The 27,548-nt window shown below is 49.7% G+C and overlaps 2 protein-coding genes across 6 annotated transcripts; one reads left to right on the plus strand and one right to left on the minus strand.

Moving 5' to 3' along the window:
• Positions 1-935: 935 nt before the first annotated feature.
• Positions 936-10,777, plus strand: SLC51B (SLC51 subunit beta). 5 transcript variants are annotated; one of them, XM_042252043.1, is made up of 6 exons: positions 936-987; positions 5,695-5,773; positions 6,084-6,184; positions 6,638-6,848; positions 7,917-8,007; positions 10,452-10,777. In XM_042252043.1, the coding sequence occupies exons 4-6, from the start codon at positions 6,752-6,754 to the stop codon at positions 10,654-10,656; spliced, it is 393 nt and encodes a 130-aa protein (XP_042107977.1). In that variant the 5' UTR covers positions 936-987; positions 5,695-5,773; positions 6,084-6,184; positions 6,638-6,751; the 3' UTR covers positions 10,657-10,777. The 5 variants fall into 5 exon arrangements, with proteins under 5 accessions (XP_042107977.1, XP_042107975.1, XP_042107976.1 ...); XM_042252041.1 differs by lacking the exon at positions 6,084-6,184 and having other exon boundaries at positions 5,695-5,790; XM_042252042.1 differs by lacking the exon at positions 6,084-6,184.
• Positions 10,725-26,968, minus strand: RASL12 (RAS like family 12). The gene is made up of 5 exons (XM_015096802.3): positions 26,785-26,968; positions 24,792-24,848; positions 18,551-18,624; positions 17,626-17,816; positions 10,725-12,786 (listed from the first exon to the last, which is right to left on the minus strand). The coding sequence occupies exons 1-5, from the start codon at positions 26,885-26,887 to the stop codon at positions 12,411-12,413; spliced, it is 801 nt and encodes a 266-aa protein (XP_014952288.2). The 5' UTR covers positions 26,888-26,968; the 3' UTR covers positions 10,725-12,410.
• Between the last annotated feature and the right edge of the window lie 580 nt (positions 26,969-27,548).

Here is a 27,548-nt window from a genome sequence, read left to right on the forward strand (position 1 = left end):
ATTGACTGAATGAGTGACGGAATGAGGAGGAGCTGGAATTCCGTTCAGGACCTAGGTCCCCATTGCCCCGCCTTTTCTCTGTTGTCCACACCGCTGGCCAGTATTAACTCGTAGAGGAGCTTGCACCTGTCATGTGACTTCTTTCAACCTCTTTTGTCATTTGGGAAATGAGAACCCTACTCCTTGCTAAGCCAGCTCTAAAGGTTTTTGGAGATGCAAGGAGCTGGTAGGTAGAAAAGCCCACTGATGATCAGAATTGGATGTGTCTGGCTTGGGGGGGGGACACCTCGCTCCTGCCTCCCCACCAAGCCCTTGCTACTCAGCGCTGTTCAACCTGACTTGCTTCCTCCTCTCTGGGTCACCTGCACAGCCTCGCGTGTCTTGCCTCCCCACCCCCAGCCCTCCAAAGGTCTTATTTTATAGCTTCCTGTGAGGCTATCACATGAGGCCATGACCCTCACTGTGAGAAAGCAGAGGCTGTAAAAGGCCAGCCTTGGCTCCCTGCTCGGTGGTTAAATATTGATAACACCAGGAAATAGAGGCCCAGAGTGGGCGTACCACACATCCCCCTGCAATGATGGCGCTCCAGACAGAGGGTCCTCCCCAGCCCGTTCCTCTGGGCTGGCAGGAGGGTTTGGATGTTTTCCTGTTACTTGAGGCCAAGAGATAAGAAGGAAAGTATCGGGCTCCTGGTTCTTGCTGACTGTGAAAGTCAGATGGGGCCTGTTTGCCATCAGCGGCCACTCATTCAAGAGGTCAGTCACCCCGGAGTGACAAAGGAGGCTCCAGGCCTGGGCGTGTGCTAAATGCAGAGCTCCCAAATGGGCCCGGCTGCCAGAGGCTCTGCCGCACTGCCCCCCAGGTGACAGCTGTGCGGGAAGCTTAGGTGCAAAGACCAGCCAGTGTACCCTGAAAGGAGGAGGAAGAGAGAAATCAGTGCTGCTCCCGCCAGCAGACCAGACGAGTCCTTGGAACCCGGGACCCAGGGTGAGTGTCTTCAGCCTGCCGCGGGAATGGGGTGGCGGGTGCCAGGTCTTTGGCAGGAATCATGTCCAGGAGCAGGTGGTTAAGCTCTGATTAAAATGCAGGCGTCTCATACTGAGTGAAGCAAGTCAGACAGGAGAAATATCCTGTGACATCCCTTATCTGTGGAATCTGAAAAGAAATGATACAAATGAACTTACAAAACAGAAACAGGCTCACAGACTGAGGGAACAGAGCTTATGGCTGCCCGCGGGAGGGATCGTCAGGGAGTTTGGGATAGACTCTACACACTGCTATGTTTAAATGCATAACCAGCAAAGCCCTACTGTATGGCACAGGGAACTCTGCTCAATGTTATGTGGCAGCCTGGATGTTTGGGGGAGAGTGGATACATGTAGATGTATGGCTGAGTTCCTTCTCTGTTCACCTGAAACCGTCACAATGTTGTTAATCAGCTATACTCCAATACAAAATTAAAAGCTCAAAAGAAAAATAAAAAAGAAAAGATAAAAATATAAATAAAGCAGGAATCTCCTGGAGGGGCCTAAGAGCACATGATGACTAAATGCAATATGATATCCTGGATGGGAACCAGAAGCAGGAAAAAGACAATAACAGAAAAGTGAAATGCAAGTAAATCATAATGTTTAGCTAATAATTTTTTTAAAATTCAGAGATATTACTGCTATGCTCTCTGTAGAAGAAAACTGGATAAGTGCTTTGAGGGGAATGTATCCTTTGTTTCTGTAGTATTAACATAGAGAGGGCCAACATGCATCCACCTTATTATTTTGTTCCATTTGTTGCTATATTTTTATTATAACAATATTATGCATGTTTAAAATATACATTCCAATGCGGGCATCAGTCCACACGCAGATGTGTACGCTTTTTGATTAGTTCCAGTACCTCACTGTCTTGATTACTGGAGTTTTAAAGTGACTCTGAAAGTTGGGGAGCATCAGTCCTCTAACTTTGTTTCTCCTTCAATACTGTGTTGAGTATCCTGGGCCTTTTGCTTCTCGTTATAAACTTGAAATTCATTTTGTCAATATCCATAAAATAACTTGCTGGGATTTTGATTTGGGTTGCCTGTATCTATAGATCACATTGGGAAGAATTGACATGTTGATTAGTTCCACTAATTAAACATCCAAAATTGGAATTTTTGTCCAGAAAGGTATAAATACAATTGATAGATACTTTTTTTATTGAGGTATAGTTGATTTACAATATTATATGTTTCAGGTGTATAACATAGTGATTTACAGTTTTTAAATGTTATACTCTGTTTATAGTCATTATAAACTATTGCCTGTATTCCTTATGCTGTACAATATATCCTTGTGGCTTATTTATTTTATACGTAGTAGTCTGTATCTCTGAATCCCCTACCCCTCTCTGGTCCCTCCCCATTCCCTCTTCCCACTAGTAACCACTAGTTTGTTCTCTAGATACCTGTGAGTCTGTTTCTTTTCTGTTATATTCACCAGTTTATTTTTTAGATTCCATGTATAAGTGATACATACAGTATTTGTCTTTGCCTGGCTTATCTCACTTAGCCTAATACCTCCAAGTCCATCCATGGGGTTGCAAATGGCAATATTTCATTCTTTTTTATGACTGACTCCATTGTATGGGTACACCACATCTTTATCCATTTCTCTGTCAATGGACATTTAGGTGGCTTCCATATCTTGGCTATTGTAAATAATGCTACTATGAACATCAGAGGGAATGTATCTTTTGAATCGGTGTTTTCATTTTCTTTGGCTAATATATGCATACATTTAAAATACACACAAACACAAAAAATACGTGTTTAGAATATACATACAAAATATATACATTTAAAACTGTAATTACATGTATCGTTTTCACAAAGGTAGTAGGTACTCAGGAGAAATGTACACAGCACAGAAGTGTTCAAAGTGGATGTCCCATGGGTCTAGGCCCCAGCTCACTTCCCTAGAGGGAGTTGGCGTTGGCATCTTGGCCTCCATGTTCTTTTCTCTGGGGGTGCATGTCAGGGGAGGGGGTGGGTGTTCTGCATATGCAGCAGGGGTCTGCGGCCAATATTACCAATTAGTCCAGGCATTCCTGCATCTGAGGCTAGACAGAAGATCACAGCCCTTAACAAGTGCTCTGGAGAAGTTGGAGCTGGAACACAAGGTCACATCGATTGGCCACCCCTGAAATTTGTCTTTCCATCATTCAGTATATATATATCCTTCAAACGAGTAAGTAGGTAGTGGGCATCTGAGTCCATGAAACTCTTAAAAAAAAAAAAAATCTTTCTTTTTCCCTGACTTCCATCTCTGTCTTGGCACATTAGTAGTGTAGTGATGGTTTTGTTGCTAAGTTGTGTCCGACTCTTGTGACCCATGGACTGTAGCCCGCCAGGCTCCTCTGTCCCTGGAATTTGCCAGGCAAGAATACCGGAATGGGTTGCCATTTCCTTCTCCGGGGGATCTTCCCAACTCAGGGGTCAGATCCGCATCTCCTGCATTGCAGGTAGATTCTTTACCACCGAGCCACCCAGCAAGCCCTTGGCACATGAATGATGACTCACATATGAAAAACTTGGCTCAGTATTATATTTGTATCAAAATATTTTCCTTCAAAATCTGTAGATGTTTGTTCAGTTTTCTCAGAGCACTTAGAGTTGGAGAAAATTCTGACGTCAGTCTTTTTATTAGTACCTTGGTTTTTTGTTTGGCTGCTTGCCATCCGGTTGTTTTTGGATGTTCCTGGCTGAGCCTGCAAAGGCTATTTTGGGTTGGACATCAAGAGTGGGGGGATTTTGAGACGGCCTCTGGCCTCTCTTTGCCTTGTTGTCCTCTTAGCCCTATGACATGTTTTCATGATTGGTTTGTTCAAAACCCTTTACTTTGATCTCCACTTCTGTCCCCTTTTCCTCCCTTCTCCCTCCCATGCCCACCGCCGAACCAGAGATAATTATCTAATGTGTTGAATGTGTCTTTTTTTAAATGTGTCTTTGTAAAATGTGTATTGTTGTTCTGTATGCATGTGTTTTGAATTTTCATAAATGGTGTTGCATGCTCCCTTATGATCCTTGGGGATACTTTCAGGATATGAAGACGCTCAGGAGTAGAACTGCTGGGTCATGTGTACACTTACTGTGACTAATTTGCTCTCTAGATGGCTGCCCCAGTCTACACCCCCTGGCGGTGCATAGGGCTACAGCCCCAGAACCACACCAACGCCTGACATTATCCACCTTGCAAACTATGCCAGTCTAATAGATGTCAAGTGGTGTTTCATTTTAATTGTCATTCTTCTGATTTCCAAAGAGTTTAAGCGTATTTTCATATGCTTGCTAGCCTTTTGAGCTTCTTATCTTGTAAACTGCCTGTTTATAGTATCTATTAGGATTCTAGTCTTTTTCCCGTTAATTTGTTAGAATTCTTTGTACATTTTAGATATCAGTTTCTTCTGGGTTTTAAGCATCACAAGTATCCTATCCCAGTAAGAAATGTGTTTACTACTGTATTGATCGAATTCTTCATTGAACAGATCATCTTATTTTGATATGATCAAATTCAGCAGTTTTCCGTTGTTATTCAATGACTTAAGCGTGTGCGGTTTTAAGAAGTGCTGCCCTACTTCTATTAACTTTGCACTTTTCCCTCTTGCATCGAGGCCTCTAATATTGGAGTCTGCGTGTGTCTGTGCTGTTCGTTAGATGTGCATCTGTGCATGATGTGTGCTAGTGTGTCCGGCTCATGGACTGTAGTGACCCCTGGACTGTAGCCCGCCAGGCTCCTCTGTCCATGGATTTCCCAGGCAAGAATACTAGCATGGGTTGCCATTTACACCCCCAGAGGATCTTCCCAACGCAGGAACTGAACCTGCATCTCCTGCACGGGCAGGTGGATTCGAGCCACCTGGGAAAGCCCTAGATGTGCGACTGGTCTTCCTTTTCTCCATAGAGTGAGCCAGTTTTCCTGACACCGTCTACTAAACAAGTCCTTCTTTCCCTACTGGTCAGCAGAGCTATCCTTACCTTAGAAATACCAAGTTTCTACAGGAATATAGGTGTCTATGAAATCTCTGTTCCCATGCCTTGGTTTAATGACTTGGGTTTATGTCAGAACCACATTTTTTATTATAATACATCTCAACATCTGATGGGGCCAGTCTCCCCTCTTAGTCTTTTTTCCGATGTTTATGTGCTCAGTCCTGTTTGACTCTAAACTCCTGTTTACTTTGTCTATATAAATACTAGGGTAAGTGTATCAAGGTCCTCAAAAAAATCCAGTTAGAATTTTGACTGAGATTGCATTGAATTTATAGATTTATTTGGGGATAACTGATATCTTAGTACAGAGAAGGCAATGGCACCCCACTCCAGTACTCTTGCCTGGAAAGTCCCATGGACAGAGCCTGGTAGGCTGCAGTCCATGGGGCCGCTGAGAGTTGAACACTTTCACTTTCACTTTTCACTGTCATGCATTGGAGAAGGAAATGGCAACCCACTCCAGTGTTCTTGCCTGGAGAATCCCAGGGACGGGGGAGCCTGGTGGGCTGCTGTCTATGGGGTCGCACAGAGTAGGACACGACTGAAGCAACTTAGCAGCAGCAGCAGCAGCAGCAGCAGCAGCAGATATCTTAGTAAGTTTATCCTGTCTGAAAACATAAATCTCACTCTATTTATTCAGATCATTTATTATTATTATCTTGTTCTAGAGTTAAAAAGTGTTCTTCAAGAGACTTCCCTGGTGGTCCAGGAGTTAAGAACTCCATGCTTCCACTACAGCAGGCACAGGTTCGATCTCTGTTCGAGTAACTAAGATCCTACATGCCCTGCAGCACAGCCCACCCCGCCCAAAAAAATTCTTCATATGCTACTGTGCTACTGTGGGATGCTGCTACTGTGAATGATCTTATTTTTATTTAATTTTCCAGTTTCACTAATAATGGGAGAAATACTATTTCTAGCTTGTATACAGCAACTTCAGTGAATGCGTCTATTAGTTCTATTATTTTTCTAGGTATTAATAGATGATCTTGTCATCTGAAAATTATGTTTTAACTCTTTCTTATCAAGTCTTACACTTCCTTTTCTTTCCTTATAGCACTTGTTAGGACCTCCAGGACTATATTAAACTGTAATGGTCCAATTTAACCAGCAGCTACCTTTGTCTGGCACTTCACCATTCTCCACTCTGGGTCCTGGGTATGTTGATATCCAGGAGAGAGACGGTGATAGGCCCAGCCTTCATCACGTGGGGAAGACGGGCACCTGTGATTGGCCAGTACAGGAAAATCCGCTGCTAAGGAAACTTGGTGAAGGAGAGGGGTGGACTGCAGAAGCTGGAGGGGATGCTGGGCAGGCAAGAACTGGAGAGACCCTGCAAGGGTCAGTCCCACAGCCCATCAGTGGCTCAGTCCTCCCCACAACCCGCATCAGTGCTCCTCCCCACGTGTAATGAGTTTTAATAAAGATTTGAGTGGCTCCCATTTCTATGGTCTCTGCTGCTTCAGGCCCCACCTGCTCCGGGAGTTCCGGCTATTTCAGCCCTGTAACTTTGGGCCCAGGGAAGGGCAGGGTTTGGGCCCAGGGTTTGGGCAGGGAGAGGAGACTAAGTTGGGGTGGGATATCCATTCATGCTCCATTCTTCGTTTCCAGGAGTCTTCAGGCCTTTGTCAAGTGTCATAACCTTAGTAGACCAGGAGAGCAGCTGGGAGCGAAGGGGTCTGAGAATTTCCCTGTCAGAAACATATCCCAACCAGGAGCAAGGGCATGAGCTACAGCGAGGGGCTAACCGGAGCCCCACCCATCACCGAGGTGCCTCTGGAGCTGCTGGAAGAAGTGCTTTGGCTTTTCCGAGTAGAGGATGGTAAGCGGCGGGGATGGGTGGTGGGGGTGCACTCTCCTGGCTGAAGCCGCCGTCATGGTCCCCTCCTCCATGGCAGGCTGCACGTTTCCTCCAGGGCAAGAACTGAGGCTGAGGGTCTCACTACCCAGAGGGGCCTGGCTAAACTGCGCTCTCCTTTCCTCAGAGCTGGTCACTCATGTACTCACCCATCCTGTCATTACAAATATTTATTAAGCTGCTTCTCTGCACCAGGGACTGTTCTCAGCATGGGGGTTACAGAAGCGGAAACACACAAAAATCTCTGCCCTCATAGAGCATTCCTTCTAGTGAAAAAGGAAAACCAACAAGTGACTAAAATGCATAGCATGCTGGTGAAATGAGTAATAAGGAGAGAATTTAAGCCAAGAAAGGAATAGGAAGTGTGCAGCCAGGGAATGTAATGTGGTCAAGGAAGGCCTTGCTCAGAAGCTGATATCTGAATAAAGGCTTGCAGGAGGCGACAGAATTAACCATGCAGATTATGTGGGGAAAGGCATTCCTGGTAGAGGCAACAGGAGACGCAAAAGCTCTGAAGCTAGATGCTGCCTCATCTGGGTATGCTATGGACAGATCCTGATTATCCAAACTCAGATGAGCTACTTTATGTATTATCTGCAGGCAGCTTGTCAAATCTAATTTAACTGCCACCCTTTCTTCCCTCCCTCCCTCACTTCTTTCCTCCCTCCCTTCCTCCCTCTCCTCACTTCCTCCCTCCCTTCCTCTTTCCCTTGGACTGCACTTGGCCAGCCCCAAGCAAAACTCTGAAGATGGTGAAGTTTGCCTTCACTCTTCCTCCTTTCCCCACCATTATTATCCCACTGCAGTGCTATCTCCCCCAGGTAGATGAGAACTTCTTTGGAGCAGAGATCTCTTCTCCCCCTGTCCCCTGCTTTGGACCAGGAGTTCCCTGGCTCATCTTCAGCTTGGTTAGTCTCTCTCTACAATATGTGGCCCACAGCAGGGGGAAGCTGATGCTGTGAGTTGGTCTGTTAGGGGCCTGAGGTGCACCCAGCCTGTCCTTAAGGCTCCATCCTGTGTGTCCCTCCCCAGCAACTCCTTGGAATATTTCCATGTTCGTCCTGGCGGCCTTGGTGGTCATAATAAGCTTCATCCTCTTGGGAAGGAACATCCAGGCAAACAGGTGAGGAGCTGGTCTAGGGGTGGTCTCTGGAGGGTGGAGAAATCTAAAGAGGGGTCATCTAGAGACCTTGGCTGTCCACCCTTTGGATCAGTAAAATGCAGCCTGTAGGGTTTTGTTTGTTTGAGAACCCAAAGCTGCAGAAAAACTAGCAGCTGTCCCCAATGACCATTCCCTGACCAGCAAGCAGAGCGGGGGCTGGTGTGTCTCAGAAATCAGGATCCCTGGCTCTGGAGTCATACAGGCTGGGTTCAGATTCCAGTTCTGCCACTCACTAGCTGGGCAAGACACTCAGTACCTCCAGGCTGGCTTCTCCTTCTATAAATGGCAACCGTGATGGATTTTTCCCTCCTAGGATTGTGGGGAGTGCTCAGTGGGGGCTTTTGCAGAATTAGGGATGTGGTTACATGGCACAACCTTGTGCTACTCCAAGGTCAAATGCAGGGCATGGATAGAGACCTGAGAGCACTTGGGGCTCCTGGGTAATTCTGCCATTTTTATAACAACATTACTCCTTAACCCTGGATGAACAAATCACCTGCGGAAGAATGTTAAACACAGAAATCTGTGCCTCACCTTAGATATTCTGATGCAGAGGGTCTGCGGGGGAGGGGACCTGGGCCCTGGCATTTTGTTAAACTCTCTGGATGAGTCCAGGACTAACTTTTGAAAGCTCCTTGAGGGCAGGAACTACGTTTGACTCAACTTTGCTTCCCCGAGCAACTGGCAGTGTCAGATTCTGGAAGATATTCAACAAATACTTGGTTCACTCATTCCCATTCATTCATTCAATAATTACTATATCTTAGTAACTGGCAGTAACTTTTAAACAGTAATACTGAGAATCCCTCCTCAGATCTGTATCATGGTTTGCAACTTTGAAGGCATCTTCACATTCTCTCACTTGATCAAACCAGCCCTGTAAGGTGGGGCTGGCACAAGTTACTTATTCCCACTGTACAGAATAAGCTCACTGAGGATCCATGGAAGGGTTGGCCTAACCTCCAAGCTCTTCTTCCTATGCTATATTTTATGTCATCTATGAATCCTCCTCATAGTTCTGCTATAAAGCCAGAAAGAAATAACTCAGTTATTTCGTTCACATCAGTAACTAGTCGTGATGAACTGCTACGGCTCAGTCATCATTTATTCCACAGAATAAGCCAAGCACTGCTCTGTACCAGGTTCTGTGCCGAGAATGGGGACCACAGGGCTGGACAAGAGAGATTCAGCCCCGGTCTTATGGAGCTGACAGTTTGGAGGGGAGACAACTGTAGTTGAGAATGACAGGTGATGACTGAGGGATATATAGAGGTGGGATCTAGGGCCTTGAGGGCAAAAAAGAGACGGAGGCTGGGCTGACTAAGGGACAGCATGCCCCAAGCTCAAAGGAGGAGCAGGAGGGTCCAGGGGGCTGTAGTGTGGACTGTGGGGGCGGGAGGAAAGGGAGGTCAAGAGGCAGCAGGGCCCAGAGTGTACACGCCCTGGGGGCTCCCTAAGGAGTTTTTCAGGTTCTAGCTCATGGGCACTGGGGAGCCAGAGAAGAGCTTTGTACAGGGACATGAAAGTTTTATGTTTTAGCGAGATCAGTCTGCAAGAAGGACCCAGAGGGGTAGTGCCTCTGAGAAGGTGACTTTTCCTCTCTCAGATTGTCAGGAAGCATCCGCCTCAGCAAAGTCACCTCAGAGACAAGGCAGCTGTCCTCAGGAGCAGCGGACAGTCAGATGTTCCCCTGTGACCCAAACAGATTGTCTGGGCAGTCAGCTCAAACCCTGGCGGGGTCTCTCCACTAGGAGATCTAGGGGTGGGGACTTGGAGTAGAACCACCTCGGAGGGAAGATGCTTGGGTAAGTTACTGGTAGGAAGGCTGGACCTTGAATGCCAGGTTCCAGAAGTGGGCAGTGGGGAGCCAGTGAAGGTACCTGAGCTGAGGACTCTGGAATCATGGCTGCTGTGTGCAGGCCGGTTTGGAGACATAAGCACCTAGAGGCAGAAGGATTAGGTAGGAATTTCCTGCTACAGTCTGTCTTGGGATGGAGTGGAGTGAGGGTGGGGATGGGGTAATAAGGACTACACTAAGCAGGATAAAAGTGTAGCTTGGTGAAAAGAACACAGGGCTGGGAGTCAGGAGAGAAATGCATGACCCCGGCACATGCTCCTTAGGCCCCTCTGAGCCATTTTATGTCACTTGCAAGAGGAGCAACAGTAGCTGAGTTCACAGATGGCGCTGCGGGTTTGGTAAGAAGATGCATGGAGAAGTCTAAGATGTTTCTCTGCCAAAAACCTATCAAATCATCTCAGCTTTCTCCCCAGACTGTTTCCAGAACTGTGTACTGGATTTACCCCTTCAAACTTGCTAACCCACTTGGGAGCCCCAACCACTGCTCCAACCTCTTGGTACCCCCACACAGGGAACCCACATTCAATAGTGTTTTCTCTCCTCCCAGAAATCAAAAGAAGCTGCCACCGGAAAAACAAACTCCAGAAGTCCTGAACTTGGCTGAGGGCGGAAACAAAGATGAGAACAACCTGACCATCCTAACAGAGACTCTGCTCTCTGAAAAGCCAACTTTGGCCCAGGGAGAAATGGAGGCAAAATACAGGGATGTGCCGCTGGTCCATCTTCCAGACCCACAAGAATCTGAAAACTAGTCAGGGTGCAGGGCAGTGCCCCCGGAGTGTTAGCAGACAGAGTGAGTGAACTGCAAACTAAAACCCTGTTTTGAAAAAAACGAACAAAATCTTTTTATTAAAATGCTTCTGGATGTGGGCAGTTGGAGTTGCATAGTTTGTTCAAATGGCAGTGGGCCACACATAAGAGGCTTGGAGTGAAAGTGCGAAATCCAGAGCCAGCCTGTGGGTCAGGAAGCCTGGTCAGACTCCTCGCGTGGTCTTGAGGAGTTCCCAGCCTCCCTCTGACCTCGGCTTCTCCATCTGTAGAATGTGGCTGAAGCCTGGGCTGGAGATCCTGTTTTCAATCCAAGTTCCTGGAAGGGCTGAGCAAGGAAGGGGCAGGGTTCTGGGCTCAGAATTCATTTCCCGTCCCTTCCCTCCATCTGATCCACCAAGGAAGCCCTGGACAGAGGAGCCTGGTGGGCTACAGTCCATACAGTCCCACAGAGTCGGGCACGACTAAAGTGACTTGGCATGTATACACTCCGTTCCCTCCACTGCAGCCCTCTCCTTTACCTGCTGATCTGCCAAGGGTCCATGAAAGACTTCCTCTGGGCCAGGGGCCCTGCGGTAAACAGAGCTAGAAAACTATGAAACCCCCTGCCTCTGAGGCCTTTCTCTTACTAACCATGGGATCCCAAAGGAGTGTCGTGATCCCGTGTGTGAGCCACAGTGTTGCAGTACAAGCTGGGGTGGCAACCCCAAATAATTTATGAAAAATTTATGAACCCCAAATGCTGTAGGTGCTATCTTACAAAAGGGGACTTTGAACACACAGGCCCGTTGCCAAAGATCCTAGGTCCTGCCATCCCAGACTAGAGACAGAACACGCAGAACAGTTTCTCCTTACTGGATGCCTGGTACACCCAGGGTGGGCTCCCTGGGGTCCTGGGTTATTGTCATTGGAGAGGACGACTTTGTTCTGCAGTTTTGATCAGTCACCTTGAGGAGGCTGGTCCTGAGGGTCTGTGGACAGAGTCCTTGACTTAAGGTTGGAAAATACAGGGGCCCTGCCTCCTGGTGAAATACCCCGGAGGCTCCCTGCACTGGCCAGCCTGCAGCACTTTCCCTCCACCTTCACTGAGAGGCAAAGCACTGGAAATACCCCTTCCCTAAACACCTCTGCTTCTCACAGGCTGAGTAGGATTTCTCAACTAGATTTTACTTGAATAAACTGTGGGGTTTGTGGCCTGGTGGTTCTGAGAGGTCAGAAGACAAAGGGAGGGTCAGGCTCCAGCCCTCCCAAACCTGCCCCTGCCCTGCCCTGCCCTGCCCATCCACCAGGAGGTGCTGGGACTTCAGGGTGGGCTGCTCTCAAGCCTCAGGAAGGCCTCATGAAGCTGTCCACCCAGGGCCGTCCCCTGGGGCCACATCAGGCCAGGCTATAGCTGGAGCAGGAAAGGGGGTGATGGCACCATGAAGCATGTTGCCATTTTCTTCCATTTCCGGCTGACCTCTCCACATTGTCACAGTGGTGTTTCCTTAAGGGTGAGGGATGCAGTGGTTACCATGGAAACTAAGACCTGGAGGGAACAGGAACAGCATTCCTGTCTGTCCCTACGGCTCCTACAGTGATCTGGGTGTCAGGGACACTGTCTGGCACTGGAGGAGGGTTCAGCTGTCCGCTGGATGGTGAGGGCTACTATTCCATCAGAAGGAAAGCCGGTGGTGAGAAGCCAGCCCCTGTCAGGCAGACGGACCAGTGCCGAGCCTGGGATCCTGAGCAGGGGCCCTCAGAAGATCTTGAAGCCCTTCAATAGCGTCAGGGTGGGTGCCTTGCGCTTGCTCTGAGCCCGGGATGACTTCACAGTGACCAGTTTGGCCTGTGCCACAGCAGGCATCTCCTTCAGGCTGGCGGTAGAAAGTGTGTTGAAGGTGCAGCTGGCCAGCCCGTGGCGGGCCGTGAGTGGGGCCTGGTGATGCACAGCTCGCTCCTCCGAGATGTAGAGAGGCCTGGCCAGGGAGTTCTTCTCCAGCTCCCGCCGCGCCTCCCGTACTGCCTCATGGAAGACGTGCTGCACATGCTCAAAGTCCAGGCAGGCAGAGACCTCGAAAAACAGGCACCCGAACCTGCCCGCCAAGGCGGCGCCCTCTGCCTGGGTGACCTGCCTGGCGAGGAAGCAGGGGGAGTCAGGGTCAGGAGCATCCGAGTCAGGCAGGCCCAGCCCTACTCCTGGCTCCTCACTTACCAGCTCCATGACCTGGAGCCATCTTCATCTCTCTGAGGCTCAGTTTTACTCATCAGTAAAATGGGAGAATGACAGCTGCCTCTCAGGGTTGTTAAGATTAAGAAAGACGATTTGTGTCAAGGGCCTAGCACAGTCCCTGCTCAGTAAATGGCAGCTGATGTCACCTAAGCCAGAATGTCAAAACAAGACTGAGGGGAAAGGAGAAGCTGGCCCAAAGTCCCTGGCTAGACCTTGCCTGTGGCCAGAGGAAGATGGCTGCTCTCAGCCCCACGTCTCCTCAGCTCTTTTCCTTGGTCAGGAAATGAGCCGCCCTCAGCCCTAGGGTGTGGATTAAGCTCTGGAGAGAGGTGGTGGATTGGTCAGAAGCATGTGAGACCACAGTGTCTACAGAGGCCTGGTGGGCTATGGTCGTGACTCAGGACGCCTGTGGTTGGCAGAGCTTTCAGGGCGATGACAACACAAGAGAGGGAGCAGCACCTATTCTGACTTTATCCTGCACCACCTCCCATGATGGTGGGATTATGTATTTGTAACCACCTCTCATGAACTGTATAAAAGGTCAAAAAATCATGATACCACAAGATAAGTCCCTCAGGCCTTAAAGTGCCCAATATACTACTGGGGAAGAGTGAAAAAGAATTACCAATATCCCCAGAATGAATGAAGCGACTGGGACAAAGCAGATATGACACTCAGTTGTGGATGTGTCTGGTGATGAAAGTAAAATCCGATGCTGCAAAGAACAGTATTGTATAGGAACCTGGAATGTTAGTTAGGTCCATGAATCATGGAAAATTGGATGTGGTCAAGCAGGAGATGGTAAGAATAAACATTTACATCCTAGGAATCAGCAAACTAAAATGGATGGGAATGGGCGAATTCAGATAACCATTGTATCTACTACTGTTGGCAAGAATCCCATAAAAGAAATGGAGTAGACCTCGTAATCAACAAAAGAGTCTGAAATACAGAACTTGGGTGCAACCTCAAAAATGACAGAATGATCTCAGTTCATTTCAAGGCAAGCCATTCAACATCACAATAATCCAAGTCCATGCCCCTACCACCAATGCCGAAGAAGCTGAAGTTGATCATTTCTATGAAGACCTAGAAGGTCTCCTAAACTAACTAACACCTAAAATATATGTTCTATTCATCATCAGGGATTGGAATGCAAAACTAGGTAGTCAAGATATACCTGGAGTAACAGGCAAGTTTGGCCTTGGAGAACAAAATGAAGCAGGGCAAAGGCTAACTGAATTCTGCCAAGAGAATGCATCAGTCATAGCAAATACTTTTTCAACAACACAAGATGTGTAAAGATGACTTTACACATGGACATCACCAAATGGTCAATACCAAAATCAAATCAATTACATTCTTTGTAGCCGAAGATGGAGAAGCTGTATACAGTCAGCCAAAAACAAGACCTGGAGCTAACTGTGGCTCAGATCACCAGCTTCTTATAGCAAACTTCAGGCTTAAACTAAAGAAAACTGGAAAAAACACTAGGCCAGTCAGATATGACTTAAATCAAATCCTATATGAATTCACAGCAGCGGTAATGAATAGATTCAAGGGACTAGATCTAGATAACACTGTGCCTGAAAAACTATGGACAAAGGTCCGTAGTATTGTACAGGAGGCAGTGAACAAAACCGTCCCAAAGCAAGAAGGCAAAGTGATTATCTAAGGAGGCTTTAGGAATGGCAGAAGAATGAAGAGAAGCAAAAAGCAAGGGAGAGAGGTACATTCAATTAAACTCAGAATTTCAAAGAATAGCTAGAAGAGACAAGAAGGCCTTCTTCAATGAACAGGGTTTAACAATTGAAGAAAACACAAAAGGGGAAAGACTAGAGATCTCTACAGGAAAACTGGAAACATCAAGGGAGTTTTCTGCCCAAAGAATCAAGATAGGAGAGGGAAACATCAACAACCTCAGATATACAGATGATACCACTCTAACAGCAGACAGCAAAGAGGAAATAAGAGCCTCTTGATGAGGGTGAAGGAGGACAGTGAAAGAGCCAGCTTAATATTAAAAACACTAAGATCATGGCATCCGCCCCCATTACTGCAAGGCAAATAGAAGGGGAAAAGGGGAAAGTAGGGACAGATTTCCTCTTCTCAGGCTCCAAAATCACTGTGGATGGTGACTGCAGCCATGAAATCAGAAGATGACTGCTTCTTGGCAGGAAAGCGATGACAAACCTAAAGACAGTATGTTGAAAAGCAGAGACATTACTCTGCCAACAAAGGTCCGTACAGGTCCCTTATCAAGGCTATGGTTTTCCCAGTAGTCACATACAGTTGTGAGAGCTGGACTGTAAAGGAAGAAGAACACCAAAGAATTGATGCCTTCGAACTGCGGGGCTGGAGAAGACTCCTGAAAGTCCCGTGGACAGCAAGGAGATCAAACCAGTTAATCTTCAGGGAGATCAACCCTGAATATTCACTGGAAAGACTGATGCTGAAGCTCCAGTATTTTGATCATCTGCTGTGAACAGACAACTCATTGGAAAAGTCCCTGATGCTGGGAAAGAATGAGGGAAGGAGAAGAAGGTTTCAGAGGATGAGATGGCTGGACGGCATCACCAATGCAATGAACATGAACTTGGGCAAACTCCAGGAGATGGTGAGGGACAGGGAGGCCTGGCATGCTGCAGTTAATGGGGTCTCAAAGAGTCAGACACAACTGGATGACTGAACAACTCATAATGGTGGAATCAAGTATTTGTAACCACCTCTCATGATGGTGGGATCAAGTATTTGTAACTTTCAGGAAGGTCCTGAAAGCATGGACATCAGGTGAGAGAAAAATACTGGTCCTTTGGTAGACCAGATGTCCAGAAGAGATGCAGCAGGGGGCAGCCCCTGAGGGCTGGAGATCAAGGTTTCAGTGGCTGAATCCCACTGCTGAGCAGCCTCACCGATCATCCCTGAGGACAATGGCACAGACTGTGAGGTTAGAGGAGAACTCAGGGCAAGTATGGAGGGAAAAGATTTCTGAGCCAAGGATAATCTAGCAGAAGCAAGGGCTAGGAGCAGGTTAGCCCATCAGACAGGGAGAGTGTCTAGGACAAAAAGGGTCAGGGCACAGCACAGAATCCATTCCCCACCCAAGGCTGGTGTCCTGTCAGTTCAGTTTCCTGAGGAGCTTTTGAAAGAATATTTGGTATTACATGCCTTTGTGATGAACTTGAATCTGAAACTTTGTCATTGTGGGCCTTGAATAATGAGCTTTCAGAAACAACAACCCCATGTGCGCATGCACGTGTGTGAATGGCTGACCCAGCATGTAACATTATCACCCTTTTTGCTTATTTTGGCATAGCCTAGCAAAAATGGTATCAGTGGTTTGGGAACCACTGCCCTAACCCACATTTTACCCTTCAGCTGCAAGACAGTCATGGGAGACATTGGCCACTGCTCAGCAAAAGTTAGATTGACTGTGCCTGTCAAATCCTGACCTACCAACATCAGGACTGAACCAAAGAAGGAAATGGGGATAAATCATCATGACTCCTTCTTAGGGAACTGAGGCTGCTTTGCTCTTTGCTCCCAAACCACTTTCAGACAATCCCTTGGGCAAATATTAGGACCAAAATAGTGGCCTAGTTTTTTCCTTCATATTTAAAACTGATTATTCTCAATCCAGTCTTCTGATTCCTCCTCTAGGTTCTGGGGACTCTTTGACTCCACAAAGACTACCTTTTGGCTTTAAGTTCACACAACTTCCCTCATTCCCTGAGACAGAATTTGTCTGGGTGTGAGGGCATGCCCGCCTTTGAAGGCTCCTCCTGTGAACCTCCTTCATGAGACCACACCTCTTTTCCCCACTGCCCATCAGCCCTGATCTATATCAAGCATCCCCTCCTTTATAACACCAGTCAATGGGCCTTTGGCATCTGGGAAGCAGGGGTGACTGGCTGTGAGGAGGGAGGGGTGGGAGGAAGGCTGCCCTACCTCCCAAGTAGACTGGCCACAAGGGATGGACATCCGAGCTAGAGAAGGCCAGTGGGGTCACTCATCAGGTGAAGGCATCATAGTCTCAAACACCTCAGGGGCCAGGCAGGCAACTTGAATGTGTGGGGAGGAGTAAGCCATGGGGACGGTGTGGCCTGCGGTCAGCTGGAGGGAGCACACCCCACCCTAAAGCATTCCAGTTCCAGGTCTTTTAAAACACTGTGCCGGCCAAACAAAATATGACTGCAGTACTCAGTGGTCATCTGCCCCCAGGCCAGTCTGTGGCCTTTGATTGAAGTCCAGCCCTTTCTAAGAGACTCCTGCCCTTGGCACAGCCAATGGTGGGAGTGAGCCTGGGGACCTCACTTGGGGGAGGCGAGAGCTGGCTGAACCAGAGCAGACTGGCCTGACGCAGGCTGCCTATCAGAGCCTCTCTCTCCAGAACTGGAATTGGGCCCTGGATGACCAGCCAGCCGCAGGGAGTGGAAACAGAAGGTCATATAGTCTCAGGCAAGAAAGGGTGAAGCCAAGAGACCTCAGAGCCCCGGGAAGATGGAAGGAGTGGCCTCTCTTCCGACCTTCAGGGTCCAGCCCCTGTGCAGCCTGGATGCCTTTCCCTTCCCGCCTGGCACTGCCTGGAAGACCTGCCCACCCTGTACCCTTACGACATGTCCCCTCCCTTCCACCTACATCAGAGGAGATCACTCTTCTTAGCAGCCAAATAATCCCCAAAGATGATATCGCCTGGATGAAGAAAGCGAGCTCTGGGCTGTGGGATGAAGTGTGTGCTCACCTGTACTGGGCCATGTCCAGCTTGTTGCCCAACAGCAGAGCCGGGAAGCTGCGTTGCGTCTCCTTTGCGTGCAAAGCGAGCAGCTCCAGGTAGCTGCTGCTGCCCTCGAAGCTCTGGCGGCTGTCAACGCTGTACACCACCAGGAAGGCGTGGGCCCAGTTCAGGTAGCGCTCACAGTTCCTGGGGGTGTCCTAGGACAAAGCAGGCAGCCTCAGTCAGGGGCAGAACAGGCGGGGGTAAAGGACTTCACCTGAGCTGCCTCTCCCCGCCTCCCTGCTCCCCGGGTCTTTGTACATTGTTCCCCAGCAGGGCCCTTTTCAAAGGGGCACTTGAGTGTGGATTTGGCTTGATGTGAAAGGAGACATTGTCTCTGAGCCTCACTCCCACCACCCAACCACAGACTGGGAGACCTTCTCTGGGGCACGGAGCCAAGACTCTGGCATGGCCCCCACTGAGACCTGGCTGTGCCTGGGCACTGCTGGTTTGGGGTCAGGTTCACGGTGCCCCTTTAGCTTCTGAGAAGAACTGGCATCGGGCCTTGGTAGGGGGTGGTGAGAGCATAGGAAGATGTATGTACTGGGCAGGGAGTGGGAGTTGGGGTCAGAGGAGCATCTGTAAACATAGGTGTGCACCTGTGGACACAGGCACCAAGCCCCAGAGCACAGGATCTCAGGGCTGGCACCAGCAATCATCAGTCCTCCCCAGGCCCCGTCCTATCCCTTCTCATTTGGCAAATCAATGGATTCAGACCCAGAGAGGTCAGCACCTCGGGGACACAGCAGATTGGAGCTGAAAAGGTTTACAGATTCCCATCCGAGGCCCCCACTCTGGAAACAGGACTCCTCCAGAGGCTGCACGGATTCTCAGCTCCTCGGGGGTAACGGGGGTGGGGGGGGGGTGGGGGTGGGGAGAGGGGTAATGTTACCAGGTCTGCAGTGTCCATGACCCTCAGGTGGACAGGCTGGTGGTCCACGGTCTCCTCAGAGCTGTAGGTGTCCTCTGTAACAGACGGTCAGCCCAGTCAGAGGCAGGCTGGCCACTCCAGGGTGAGCTAGGTCTGACTCCCAGCTCGCCTTTCTGCTAGACCCTGTGCACCCCTGGGGGGCTGCTCTGGGGCTGGCTGAGCTGGGACCACAGGAGAGGATCTTGGCTCTCACTCACATAGAGGACACGAGCAGAACCTCCCACCAAGCAGATGTTGCTGCACCTATCAGGGCTCAGAGCATCAGAGGTCACTCACAGGACATGCCACAGAGGACGGGACTATGTGTTGGGTCCACCCACCATGCCTGCAGAAGGAGGTGTGCGGCTCCTGGGCCCAGTGAGCAGCAGAGGCCTCGGGAATTACACTGCTAGCCCCTTCCTCCTGATCCCCAAGCTTCTCCACCCTCTTCTCCTAGCACAGCACCTTGCCCACAGGAAGCCCCTCAAGGACGGTCAGGACAATCCTCTCGCAGTCAGCAGGGGAAGGGACATGAAAGGAGAAACACACAACGTGACTGAGGCTGGGGAGTCAGATCTTGTTTAGAAGTTCCAAGGAAGTTTCACACATAATCTATGTCAAAATAAATGCAGAGGAATCTAGTAGAGTTGAAAGTTTTAGGTTGGAGATATGGAAATCAAACCCAGTGTCAGCTACTTTTAAGCTGTGTGGCTTGGCCGAGTCTTTTCAACATTTTGAGGCTCTGTTTTCTAATTTTAAAATAAGGATAATGTGGGACTTCGCTGGTGGTCCAGTGGCTAGGGGGCCTGGGTTTGACCCTTGGTCAGGAAACTAGATCCCACATGCCACATCTAACACCTGGCTCAGCCAAAAAAAAATTTTGAAAGTGAATAGGGATAGCGTGATGGAGAAGGCAATGGTACCCCACTCCAGTACTCTCGCCTGGAGAATCCCATGGACAGAGGAGCCTGGTGGGCTGCAGTCCATGGGGTCTCCAAGAGTCGGACACAACTAAAGTGACTTGGCAGCAGCAGCAGCACCAGGGATAATATGATAACACTGGCTAGCAGTTTTCAAGTTTCAACTCTGTGTCAGGCACTGTGCTAAAGGCTTGTCCCTGCACCATCTCAAAGGGCTGTGGCAGGACTGGATGGGCCCCTAGGCACATACCTGGCCCTCCACAATGCCTGGGAAAGGATGCTGGGGACTTGATGCTCCCAAGTTTCCAGGGCAGGTTCACATTCCTAGGTGATTTTTTTTTTAACTTTTTATTTTGAAATAATTTTAGACTCATGTAGAAGTTGCAAAACAGTACACAGAGTTCCTGTGTGCCCTATCCCGCACTTCTCTCCCCCACACTGTTAGCCCCTTACATAACCATAGTACAAGGATCAAAACTAGGAAACTGACTTTGGTGCCATACTATGAGCCGAATGACTGATCTTATTCGGATTTCAAATTGGTTTATATATATATATATATTTTTTTTTTTTTCCAAAGTTCTCATGACCTCAAACCTGAGAAAGAGTCAAGTGGCAGGGCCTGCAAAGAGGACCTCACTGTCACAGGCAATTTCTTTCCCCATCCCCAAATTTCCCCTGTGCCACTGGCCCACATGTGGGGTGCACTTGGCCCTCACCTTTCCCTGGGGGGCCCTGGGCCCCCAGATGACCCCAAAGAAGAATGCTCTGTGCAGAACTGGGGTCCTCTCTGCCTTGCTGGCAGAATCCACTGTGAGAATAGTCCCCCCCAACTCTGGCGGAATTCACAAACACTTCTCTCCGAGGGTCACTGGCAGACAAGCCAGGCCTGGACACACGCCAGGCCCACTAGCAGCCAGCAGAAATCGCAGACAGCTCCCATCCCCAGCCTGCTGCGGGGACTTGGATAAATAGCCGCTCTTATTCAAAGACAAGAAAAAAAAATCTAATGGAAAATATGCCCCAAATGTTTAACTATATTTGGTGCAAGAAGAGTGGATGCCTACGTCTCGTTCAGATTTGTCTTTATTTTCCTGCCAGAGTTGTCTGATGCGTGCCTTTTAGGTGCTTCCCAAGTCCTGGGCCCAAGGAGGCACCGTTGCTGTGCCCAGCCTGGGGGGAAATATTAGCCCAGGCTTGGTCTACTGTAGCCCCGTGCAACACGATAGCCTTTTGAGATTCCTGTTAGCTCTGCTGAAGAGAGGTGACAAGGAGGTGAGACCCAGACGAGGGAACTCGGTCACAGGCACACAGCACCCTACCAGAAAGAACGTGAACTCAAGGGCTCCACGGTGAGACCCTCTCAGGCCCTCTGTTCAGTGGACCCGCCAGTCCTCCAGCTCTGACTGGGCCGCAACTGAGAAACATACACGGGCGAGTGAAGAAGGCTCAGAGGTCATGAGATCATCTTACCCAGCTCCCTCGCTCCCTTGCAAGTGAGGTGACTCCAGGGGCTGGGGGTGGGGTAGGGGCTCCTTTCCAAAATGCAGTCATGTCCTGCCTTCCTGTCACAAATTCCCTGCCCTCAGGACATTCTGGAGTCCTTTAATAAATCGGGCCTTCATAACTCCTAGGGTTCCCCAGGTGGCACTAGTGGTAAAGAACCTGCCTGCCACTGCAGGAGAAATGAGACACATAAGCGACACGGATGATTCCCCTGGAGAAGGAAATGGCACCCCCCTGCAGTGTTCTTGCCTGGAGAATCCCACGGATAGAGGAGCCTGGGAGCTACAGTCCACGGGGTCAGAGTCCGACACGATGGAAGTGACTGAGCACAGAGCACAACTCCCAGTTCTAAATGAGCTTCTGAGGACTCTGATGCTGGGAGAAGTTTCTTTCCCCCAACTGTTTTCCTCTCATTTACAGTGATAATTTTTAAAGCACCACCAAAGGCGCTCTTGTGAGTATGTATAGGATAATACTTCTGAAATGTTACCTGTATCCTTGTTGGAGCAGGCTGCGGGGGGAAGAGAGGTAAGAAGCTGTCATTCTGCCCTAGGCAAACCAGCTAAGATTCCCCCAGTCCCTCTGTGAGAAGAGGGTGTTCTGGAGACCCTGCTCCCTTCCTGGAGAGCTCAGCACAGGCACACAGGCACTGAATCTCTTGGTTCCAGTAGCTCCCAACCCATAATAAGGCACAACTCACACACAGAATACAGTCTATTAGTCCTATTACAAGGCACAACTTATTAGTACTATTAATTATCATTACAAGACATAACTTATTATTATTAGTCCCATAACAAGGCACAACTCACACACAGAACACAGTCTATTAGTGCTATCTTCCAGATGGGGAAACTGAGGCTCAGAGATCCCACAGACTTCTGACTTCAGGCCCTCGACAGCATACCACTCATGCATGCTCAGTCGTGTCTGACTCTTTTTGACCCCATGGACTAGCCCGCCAGGTTCCTTTACCCATGGGGATTCTCTAGGCAAGGATACTAGAGTGGGTTGCCATGTCCTCCTCCAGGGGATCTTCCCAATCCAGGAATCAAACCCATATATCTTTACCTACCTAGCCACCTGGGAAGTCCTCAATAGCATAAGGATACCCTTAACGGAGGACAGCTGGAGTGGTGTCTTATCTTCCTTTACTCCTGAAGTTCTCCATGATCTTAGGCAAAACACTGAGCCCTCTCTGCCTCAGTTTCTTTACCTATACAATGGGGATAATAATAGGAGGTCTGGACTTCTCTGGTGGCTCAAATGGTAAAGAATCTGCCTGCAAAGCGGGAGACCTAGTTTGATCCCTGGGTCAGGAAGATCCCCTGGAGATGGGAATGACAACCCACTCCAGTATTCTTGCCTGAAGAATCCTACAGACAGAGGAGCCTGGCAGGCTACAGTCCATGGGGTCACAAAGAGTCAGACACGACTGAGCGACTAACATACACACTAATAGGAGGTCTTTAAAGGGCAATCCTAAAACCCAATTTCAAATCCCACGTTTAATATCATCTATGCTGTGCCTCCACTGCACTCCAAGCTGGAAACAGGAATGAACCACACAGGTCTCCACCCCGAAGAAGCCTCTTTGGGCTCAAGCTCTTAGAAGGTTTTTTATCTCCACATGGCTAACTCTCCCTTAGATGCTCAGACCTTTCTGCACAGAAGAGGATCTGGTCAGAGAGTCCCCGCTGTTGCTGGAACCAGCCATGGGATAGTGGCTGGAATGTTTAGACAGTGGACAGGCTCAGAAGCTCTGAGGGCAGGGTGAGAGACCAAAGGCTGAGGTGACTAACCACTGCACAGCTGCCCCGCCCTCAGCCATCTGACTTCATATTCCTCCACCCGCTCAGAACTCCAAAACTGCTCAATCAGGAGGCTCAAACCACCACTGTACTAGGCGCCCCTGGTGGGACCCTGCCTGAAGTGTATGAATTGGGGGACAGGAAGGAGAGAGACTGGAGGTGGGTTGTCAAATAAATACAAGATGACCAGTTAAATTTGAATTTCAGATAAACAGCTAATAGTTATAAGTATGTCCCATACTTATATTGAGGCAGGCAGAATCTGTCTTCTGAGGCACTGTCCTTGGGCATCTCCATTTTTCCTTCCCAGACATCCCTGCTATGTGACTTTTCTCCCTCCCTCTCCCCTCAGTGACCAACTTCAAGTCTGGCCTCTCCCAACACCACCCCCTGCCACCCACAATTGCGTCCTGTGTCACACTCCAGAGGTCACTGACCTCCGCTAATCAATGGGCTCCCCTCAGACTTACTGATGACCTTGGCCCAGAAAGTTCTTGGTCTACTTCTCCACTGCAGCGGAGGGGTGTGTCAAAGCGCAGGTGGTCACCCCAAACTCAGAGGAATAAATCCCCTTAGGGACTGTCAGCAAGTTGCCTGCCCTGCACTCCTGACTTAGCCAGGGACCCCTTTTGCTTTCTCTGTTTGACACCCTGGGGTTTGGTGTAAGACCTCCTTGGAAGAAGAGATTCTGCTGATTAAGGAACAAATTCTAAAAGCCGATGGACCAAATAGCCATGACGTCCCCTTCCTGGTCTGACACTGGGAGTCAATATCCCAGCCTGGACTGAGGGGCTGATGGACACCTAGGGGCTAAAGAGCTCTTTCCTTCTGGTGTCACAGGGGCATTCCATCAGAGGCCTGCTGTGAGAGGTGCTTCACTGTGGAGGTTTCAATGGGTGGGACCCCGAGGGTCCTCCCAGAGCCTTGGATTTCCTCAGAGGGCCTTCGGGAGTTCCACAAAAGCTTATTCAATTCTCATGAATGGGGAAAATAATCTAAGACTGCAGTCCCCATTTCCAAAAAGCAGAGAGCATCCAGACACCCCATTTTTCTCAGTGGAAAGTTGACCATAAAGAAATGCTATAAATGTGAGCTTAAATTATGTTTATACTAATAAAATTCTGTATTTATTTAGATATTGGGGTTCAATTAAGCAGTTATCTGAGGAAAGCATTCTGCTGCTAAAATTAATTTTCAGAAACACTGATTTGATTAACTTGGGGGAATCTCAGCCACCAAAGATGGGAAGCCATCTGAGAAGGAAGAAGGAAGGAGAAGAAAACATGCATTTAGTGTCTCCTGTGGGTCAAGGCCTAGGCTAGATCTCTTACGTATATTATTTCTTTAATCCTCACAGTAATTCTCTGAGATAGCTATTTTTATGCCCATTTTACAGATAAGGAAACAAAAGTTCAGAGAGGTTAGGTGACTGTTTCAAAGGTGCACAGCCAGTAAGTGACAGAGCCAGGATTCAAACTCAGGATTCAAAAGGGACACCAGGGCATCCCTTTTCCCAGTATACCATGAGAGAGCCACCAAACAAGACTAATTTTCTTGTGCGGTTAAAAAACTGGTTTAGAACCTAGTATCACTAGGGAATTTTCCAAATGTCTTGTCCAGCTTTTCTGGAAAAGTATACTGAATGACGGTCTGAAAGAATCACACTTAATGGATGTGGATGTTCTGCAATGTTTGATTTTTTTTTTTTCAAGTCTCATCCTACCTAATATTTTAGGGCAAATCAACGTCTCTCAGTTCTCTTAATTGGGCTAAGCCCCAAGCTATCTGGGGTGTGCTGTGGAAGGGTACATTTCTGGAACGTAAAATATTTTGCCCATGGCCTGGGTTATGCTGATGGCTCCTCCCCTTGGCCCCCAGATGCGTGGTTCCGGTCAGGCCTGGACCTACCACAGTGTATGTGGGTGTGCAGGGGAGAGTCCAATGGGACACAGCCAGAGGAACAGGGAGGAGTGGATGGGTCCTTACCCAAGTTGGGGTCATATTCGCTGATAAACCTCCTGGTCAGAAACTTCACGGTCAGGGCTGCAAGAAGTAGAAAGAAGTTGGCTTAGTATCCCCATTGTGTCTGGCTGCTGGACACTGGAGGCTGCTCCTCTCATTTTAGAGAAGACTTTTCTAGGTGCTGTAACCCCTCTGCTCTCTGGGGGAATGTGGCTGGGGAGCTGGTTTGAAAGGCTCAGATGAAACCAGAAATATGGGGAACATGTCCTTCCCAGTTGCATTTTTTGGGGGTGGGGGAGGCAGCAAGCAAAGAAATGAGAGGCAAGTCTAAGGGGTGTTTATGTTTATGAAGGCCCTACTTAAGGCGTCTGGACCCATCAACTGTTACCATAGGGTCTGCCTAGTGAAACTGAAACTGAAGAGAGAGATCCCCTTCAGAGATGAGGCACAGAGATTCTGAAGTATGGGGGCACTTATCCCAGTCTTGGCTATAAGCCAAAGAGAGAGTAGAAGTTGAGCTGATCAATGGGTAATCTCTGGGAGGGATATGAACCCTCTGAGTCCCAAGTAAACACACTCTAGTCCTTAGTCCTCAAGTCTCGCCTCTAAGGCCTCCACACTCATCAGGCAAGTCTCTCAGAACATAAAACCCAGGGAAGTTGTCTCCAGGTGGAATGCATTCACAAGACTGATTTTGTTCAGAACTTTAGCCACGTAAAGCCAAGGGCCAGCTCACTATTATATTGGACTCTTCAAAAGAAGCACAATATTTTAAAGAAAATCCTTAAAATTCTATCCCAGGATTCCTAACAGGGTCAGTTTGCAAACTAATTATCCAGGGAACACATATTTTAACATTTAAATTCCTTCATTCATGTAGTCACTGGCTAATGTACCAGTGACAGAGCTGCGGATAACAGTTTGATTTTCTAAGGGACGAGGGGAAGTCTTTTCCGTAGGACAGCGTGATTCAGAATCCCCACTCTGAGTCAGGGGGCTGGCTTCAAAAGTGGAAAGGAGGCCCCTGGTGACTCTCAAAGAAGGAAACTCATAGCGGAGTCCATGATGGCCATTTACTAATGGCTGTAACTGGAAGACAGCCAGTGGAGGAGCCCCCTCCGCCCTCCCACCTTCAGCTGCCTGGGACTGAGAGTGGCAAAGAGGGCTGTGAACCCTTTTTCTGGATCTTTGCCTACAGTGACACCCCCACCACCTGAGCTCCAGCTGGGTGATAGCTACCAGAAGTGATGAAGGCTGTTCAGTGTTGCTAGAAATGGCCTGAGTAGAAATCCAAGAGCTTTGTTCATCAAGGCTCAGTCCAAGGCACCTGAGATTACAGTCCAATGTGTTTCCAGAAAGTCAGGAGAAGGGTCTGGCTTGAAACAAATACATTTGAAAAGAATTCACACTTTGTTCCAGAATTGCAGGGAACTGAGGTGGAGAGTGGGGAGTGGCACTCTCCCCCTGGGAAACCCCCAAAGTCAGTGCCTTTCATCACCTCCCTTCAGGGGTTTGGGGCCCCTTCACCCCTGGCCGAAATCAAGAAGCAGCAAGGCTGCGAGGAAGCTAATGGGGCACGGGCTGGGAATCAGTGCCTCACAGATCCCTCTGGGGCCAGTCACCAGGGCTATCTGCTGGCCCGGAAGAGGGGACGGAGGGTGGTGGTACAAGGCGCGGAGGAGACCAGCAAGGGACCAGAGACACGAAAGGGGACAGCTGGGATCACAGACAAGGAGGGCACAGTCAGTGGGGAGACACAGAGGGACAGGCAGGCTAGGAACCCAAGACAGCTGAGACACGGAGGTGGTGAAAACAAAGCAAGAGGGAGAGCCAAGCAACAGAGAAACTGAGGCACAGAAGAAAATCGCGGTGTCTCAGCCAGCTCACCTGGGCGCAGAAAGCCCCTGAAGACAGTGGGAGAGCCTGCCTGCACACCCCGAGCTCCCGCTTCTGCCCACCGCTCCCCGTGTCCCCCGTCCCCGCCGAGCCCCTTCCCTTCCGCCCGCACCCCACTCACCGGACTTGCCCGCCCCGCGGCGCCCCAGGATGGCCAAGTTGACCTCGAGGGGCGCGCTCTGCGGCCCGCCGCCCGCGCGGGGCTTCCCGAACACCGAGGCCATGGCGACGCTGCGGGGAGAGACGCGGGGCCCGCCTCAGGGCCGCGAGCAGCGTGCCCGCCCGTCGGGGCCTCGGGAGCGAGTGGCGGGCCCCTGGCACTCGCGGGCCCGGCGGCGTCGGCGTCCGCTTCCCGGGCCCGGCGCCCAGCGGGCGGCGTTCCCGCGGCCCCGCCAGCCCGGGCGGGGAGGAGGGGCGGGGGCGGGGGGTGCCGGCGGGCGGGGCCGCCCCGAGCGCCGCCGACTCCCTGTAAGGGCCGACGAGACCCCTGCGGGGCGCGCTCACCCTGCTCCCCGCCTGCCGCGCGCCCCACGGCTGCGCTGGGCCTCGCAGGTTGGGAGCCGTCACCGCCCGCAGCGCCCCCCAGGACCCGACGGGAAAGGGCAAGGGCCGGAGAGAGGGAGGAACGGGGTAGAGGGACTGGGGGGAAGGATGTTTCCAGCCTGGTCTGAACCTCCAGTCAGGCACTTCCCATCAGCAAGAAGATCCACCCCTCCCTTTGTCTTACCCATCGGCCCCGCCTCCTCCTCCGGGAAGCCTGCCGGGTTCAAATCCAAGCCTTGTGCTTTCTCTGGATCGCAAGCCCCCTCAGCCTTGGCGCTCAACTTCCCCAACCACATTACCCTCCCCTTCGATGTGGGACCTGCAGAACCCATAAAGGACCCT

This window comes from Ovis aries, chromosome 7, assembly GCF_016772045.2.
Source record: "Ovis aries strain OAR_USU_Benz2616 breed Rambouillet chromosome 7, ARS-UI_Ramb_v3.0, whole genome shotgun sequence".
Classification (NCBI taxonomy): Eukaryota; Metazoa; Chordata; class Mammalia; order Artiodactyla; family Bovidae; genus Ovis; species Ovis aries.